We start from the raw sequence: 5,979 nt of genomic DNA on the forward strand, positions 1-5,979 counted from the left end.
GAAAAAGAAGCCATTAAGAGACTTGGAGAAGCTAATATTAGAGAAGGTTGTGGTAGAATTTTCTCAATCCCCAAGATAGAAGTCAAACATAGAAAGGAAACTATTTTAGAGTCAAGGGGAGCTAAGGAAAAAATATACATCTCTGCTCTCTCAGGCTCCATAGAAACTAGAAGTGAAGTCTAATTAGTAGATAGTGGTGCGTCTAGGCACATGACTAGTTTTCTAAATGTTCTTACAAATTTGATTAAAAGAGATGCAACATTAAAGGTGGAACTTGGATACAATGCCAAGTACATTGTAAAAGGAGCTGGACCGACTTCATTTCAATTAGAATCTGGAAGTACTCTACATATGAGTGAAGTTTTGCTTGTTCTAGGATTGAAGAAAAAACTATTCTCTATCTCATCATTGGAAGACAAAGGATATGGAATTGAATTTGTGGATGGAAAAGTTCTTACATGGATTAAAGGAGTAGACATAAACTATGTAGAAGTAATGGGAATTCAAGAAGGAGGATTGTATAGGTTTATAGGACAACCAACTCAAGCATTAGTCCATGATAGCACCAGTCTATGTGAACTATGGCATAGAAGATTAGCTCATCTACACTACAAGGATTTGCCTGCATTAAGAAATATGGTTACAGGTATTCCAAAAATCCAAGTTGAACATGATGGAATTTGCAAAGGATGTGCTCTTGGTAAAATACTAAAGAACCGTTTCCAAGTAGTGATAATAGATCCAAATGAATCTTGGATTTAGTTAATTATGATGTATGTGGCCCAATGACAACAAAATCCTTATTTGGTTATTTATACTATGTAACATTTATTGATTATATCTCTAGAAAGACATGGATTTACTGTATGAAAACTAAAGATGATTTTTTTTAGCAAATTTCAAGAATTACATGCCTAAGTAGAAAACTTGACAGGAAGGAAGATCAAAACTCTAAGATCGGATAAGGGAGGAGAATTTACATCTAGAGAATTCATCATTTTTTTTAAAGAGGTGGGTATAAAAAAGGATCTCATAGTTCCATATAACCCTCAACAAAATGGAGTAGTAGACAAAAGGAATAAAACTATTGTGGGAGGAGTAAAATATATGATTCATGATTAAAATCTACCTTTGGTCTTATGGGAAGAAGCAACTAAAACATTAGTTTATGTTCAAAATCAAAGTCCTCACAGAGCTTTAGAAGATAAAACTCTTGAAGAAGCATTCATTGGATCAAAACGTCACTAATACACATGGGCGGAAAATCTGACGGAAAAATATAACAGAAGGGATAAAATAGGAAAAATTGCCAGAAGTTAAATGTAATTTTTGTTTTTTTTGAATCTCAACGGTCATCGAATATCCGACGGGAGTTTCTGTACCATCGAATATCTGATGTTTGGTCCAATATCAAACAAAGGCCAGGGAATCATTGTATAATAATCAATTCCACCATTAATGGCTCCTTTCCGTTGGAAAACGTCTAATTTGGAACCACTTTACATTGAGTTTAACTAATTATAATAAATATAAGATTAATATTATAACTATATATAATATTATTAATATTAATATCAATAATATGTGTATATGTATATCTATATATATGTGTGTGTGTGTGTGTGTGTGTATATATATATATATATATATAGAGAGAGAGAGAGAGAGAGAGAGAGAGAGAGAGAGAGAGGTGCAAAGATCATATAACTTTGACATAGTAGGAAGCACCATTAGGATTGTTTTGAAAGGTTGTAGGCCTATTTTGAGGTCAATTTTTGAAGAAAATAATCATAAAAATTTTGGTGAGGAAAAATATCACATAACATTCCTCAAGGAGCCCAAGAAGACGTGGGATCAGCATGGGGGGATTTGGTGGATCGAAAATGTTATTTCCCTTGTAAAATATGCAAGGTCTTGAAGATAAGGAGACTTCTAATAAAAACAACGAAAATGCATTGTAGAGACGATGGACACACTGAAGGCAGGCATGAATATCATCCATTAGTAAGTCATTCATTATATGTGTTTGTATTGTATATTGTTTTTTTAAATGTTTATATGTATATTGTATTTTAGATTGTATGTCTTTGTATTGTCTTTCTATTGTAAATGTTTATACTCTTTTGGGAGATATTTTAACTTTGTTGCCATCATGACGTGGAGAAATATTATTTGATTATTATGCTTAGGGTCGATTAAGGGGTTAGGCTAAGTTAGGGGTTAATTAGTTTATGGGCTTAGGGTTAAGAGGCTATTGTTTAAGGGTTTAGGAGTTAAGGGTTAAGGGATTAGGGATTAGGGGTTTAACGGCTTAGGGGAATGGGATTAAGGTGTTAGGTGTTTAATGTATGTTTAGGGGGTTTATTAAAAACTTTAAATTTATAAACCACAATTTATTAAAACATAATGTTCCTAACCATAATGTATTTCGTTCATAAAAGAGACTCTTTCTCAATTTTTAAGGAAAAAAGTATGGGACACAAGCCTTACACTTGGTGTTTAAATTTTTTTTAGGTGACAATGAACTTTTTAAGCCCAAGTGATATATAAGAGTGAAGAATTCTCTATACAAAGTCTCCTTTTGTGATAAATAAAGGGTCTCATTTGTTGTAAATTGTGAGAAAACTTGAAGCGATATCAATGCTATAATAGTTATAGGAAATGGGTAGATTAATGAAATGTTTGATAAGTCATTAATGATTATTTTTTTCAAATTTATCTTACTTATTATCACTTATGAAAGGTAGAACATTACATTTCTAATGTCCTTTGAAGTAGGTTGTAACAACCCCGGGTTGAAGTTCAAGTAATAAAAGCTAATAAAGACAAAATAAGACCAAGGTCATGGGACATGTATTCCAAGTTGAATGTTGGTAAAAACATCCTAGTGGGTGTTCATTTGGTTTATTATGGATAAAGAAATTAGAAAATGAAATGGCAAGGGCTTTGAAAAAGAAAAGAGGCATTGATTGGAATTTTATTTATGAAAATAAAGGAAATTAGGAGAAAAGGAAGGTGAAAGGTCACATGTTGCATCTGAGAAGGAAATTGAAGGAAAATAATGGAAATTGAAGAAAATAGAATCCTCAATGATAAAAAGGCTTCTTAGGATCAATTCACAATCTTTTTTTTCAGTTCATTTTTAGAGCTCTCTCTCATACTCTTGCACACTTAGAGCATTCTTGGAGCATTCTAGCATTTGAGAAAGAAAGGCAAAGGAAGGACAAGGCGGCAAAGGGAAGCAAAGATCAAGCAATGAATAATTGGATTAAGCAGCTACAACAAGATTACTTCTAGGTATAGAGTTGCATGTATGATTTTGTTGCAATTTTTTGGCATGCATGGTATATGCATGTATGTATTTGGTTCTGTTGTTGTCATTGACATGGGTTTTTCTAGGTGAGATAGTTGTTTTCAGCCTTTCCTTGCCATTTTCGAATAGCCATGGTGTGATGGGGTTATTTTACTTGGTTGAGTTGGATTGTTGGATGGTTTCGAAACTGAGTGGGGTGGTCCCTAGACTGGTAAATGGTGGGATACATGGTAAAGCCTAAGGGTAGAGATAGGAAAATTCCTCATAGTCTAGGTGGAGTGATTTGGAGGCATCCATGCTTGTTTAGGGCCTAGTGATCCCTTGATCCATATATGGTAGGATTGAGATAAAGCCTGGTAGTGTATGTTTATTGTTTGGGCTTAGAAATCAGTTGACCGGTAATGGAAGGATACACAATAACGCCTAAGCAAGCCTTAATTGGTTTTGTTGTGAGTTTCACATTCATGCTTGGAATATAGCACAGGGGTGATTGGATGAAAGAAATATTTGGTTCAACCTAATCTATGGTCGAGTGGTATGTGGAAGTCCCTGACTTGGTTGGCTTTTGCATATATTAATAAGAGATATTTTCCCTTGTGTTTCATGAGTAAATGTATTTGTTATTATGTGTATTTGATGGTTTTTCTATCATTGTTAATTTGTTGGTTATAAGCATGGTTTTATGATAGACTTGAGTTATGGATCCCATCATGATTTGGCCAGTAAATGAAATGTTAATGAATGAATGACCTAATATATGATATTGTAGCTATGGTGAGAAGGCATCAGACCCTCTTGATGATTATCAGATAAGTATGAGATCCATATGTTCAATGATATGATCACGACCTATATATTTCATGTCCATCACGTGTTTGATGGAATGTATGTCATGATTAGGCTTGGTTAGGTAAATTTCTTGTCTAAGTTATATATTGAAGGCTTTGTCCCTATGTAATTTATCATTTCTAAGAGTTTCATTAGGTTATGGCCAGTGGTCTAGAGACTAGACCTGAAAAAGTGCCTCAAATCTCGTGGTATCGGGCATATGACTGGGTGAAAAAGACTGCAGTCGCTCCCTTGCAAGATTGCGCATGCGGCTGGAGGGTTAACGTCGATTTCCAGTAATGTTGTGCTAGCGTCTGGGAGTTTAGGACACAAAAACAGAGGTTTAACTCAGGGTTTTGGCACCTAGAAGGGTGGTTTAGCCTTTGGGGGTCTTGTAGCACCCGAGGGAGGTTAGTAAGGTTTTGGTTTTGTCGATTCCACTTCCTTAAGGTGATCTAGGATGTTGAATAATTTCATAGTAATTCTTCGTCACATATTTACCTCAGTAGGCTGGTTAACTTGGGTAAATGTGGGAGGAGGGTGTTATGGAGTGGTATCAGAGCATGGTTCAACCCTTGAAATGGATGGGAGGAATGTGTTTTTCATGCATGCCTGAAGGTTGTATGTGTTCTTGTTATGTATGCATGGTGGTAGTCATTTTTGCAGTTGCATTCTCATGTGGAAGTTGATGATGTTATTGTTGGAATGTGTTTGTCATGATTTCTTGTCGGTTGTTTATGTATTGTTTATGCATGCATGTTTTCTATATGTTTCTCATGCATAAGGTCATGGTATGCATCTAGTGTTTTCATTCATGATGTTGGTATGTTGACGAGATTATGATTATACACGTATCATGCTAATCTGAACTGATTTTGCAGATGAAATAGCCTCCCTTGAACTATACTAAGGTATGTTGATTTTGTTTATACTTGATTTATTTGACATGGTATGCTTGCAGGAGGCAGAAGGAAAAGATTAATAGCATAATGGTGGATTATATTTCTCGAGACTCTCCCTATAGATTAAATGAGTACTCCCATCACATAGCAAACACATTGAGAAGTTTGAAGGCATAAATAAGAAGTTGCAAAGCAGACTGACAGAATCATTCAATCATAGGAGAGAATTTTCAAGGAATAAGAGAAACAAGCAGAGGTTAATGCAGTTATTCTTCAGAGTTTGTCAAACTTGCAAAGACATGGACAACCACAAATCATTTATGAGTAGGAGGATGAAAATAATGGGGAATATGGCAACAGGTCTTACGGTAGTCACAGGTTGGATAGAGATGACATGATCACATATGGCAGTTTCTTAGATATGCCAAATAAGAGAGGTGATGGACACAGGTACTATTCTATTTCTGCTTCTGATTGGTACCATGGTCATCATAATTATCATCCTTACAAGAGGAGTGACATGGGATATTTTCCAAATGAGTTCAAGAAATCCAAGCCACCTACATTTGATGGAGAGTTGAAGAAACCAAAAGATGCAGAGGCATGGTTGCTTGGAATGAAGAAGTTCTTGTAGTTGCATGATTACATAGAGAACACAAAGGATACAATAACTATATTGAGCCTCAAAGAGAAAGCAAACATCTGGTGGGAAGATGTGAAGTGGGTTAGAGACATCAGAACAGAGGAGTTGAGTTGGCATGAATTAAAGAGGCTTTTTAAGAAGAAGTATATATGTGAGAGATACTATGTTGACAAGGTGAAGGAGCTATATGAGTTGAATATGGGGTCTATGACCGATGAGGAGCATACCAGTAGATTCTTGGATTTATTGAGGTATGTGCCTTATCTTAAGGAGGAGAAAGATAAGATTCAGAG

At 35.1% G+C, this 5,979-nt stretch overlaps 1 protein-coding gene across 1 annotated transcript; it reads left to right on the top strand.

The window, feature by feature from the left end:
- Positions 1-210: 210 nt before the first annotated feature.
- LOC149149333 (uncharacterized) lies at positions 211-762 on the top strand. Its single transcript, XM_089442450.1, has one exon. It carries the CDS (start codon positions 211-213, stop codon positions 760-762), a length of 552 nt encoding a protein of 183 aa, XP_089298576.1.
- The last annotated feature ends 5,217 nt before the right edge of the window (positions 763-5,979 follow it).

The sequence above is a fragment of the Pinus tabuliformis genome, chromosome 9 (assembly GCF_031772625.1).
Source record: "Pinus tabuliformis cultivar Carrire ecotype Pingquan chromosome 9, CPIR1, whole genome shotgun sequence".
NCBI classification, from domain to species: domain Eukaryota; kingdom Viridiplantae; phylum Streptophyta; class Pinopsida; order Pinales; family Pinaceae; genus Pinus; species Pinus tabuliformis.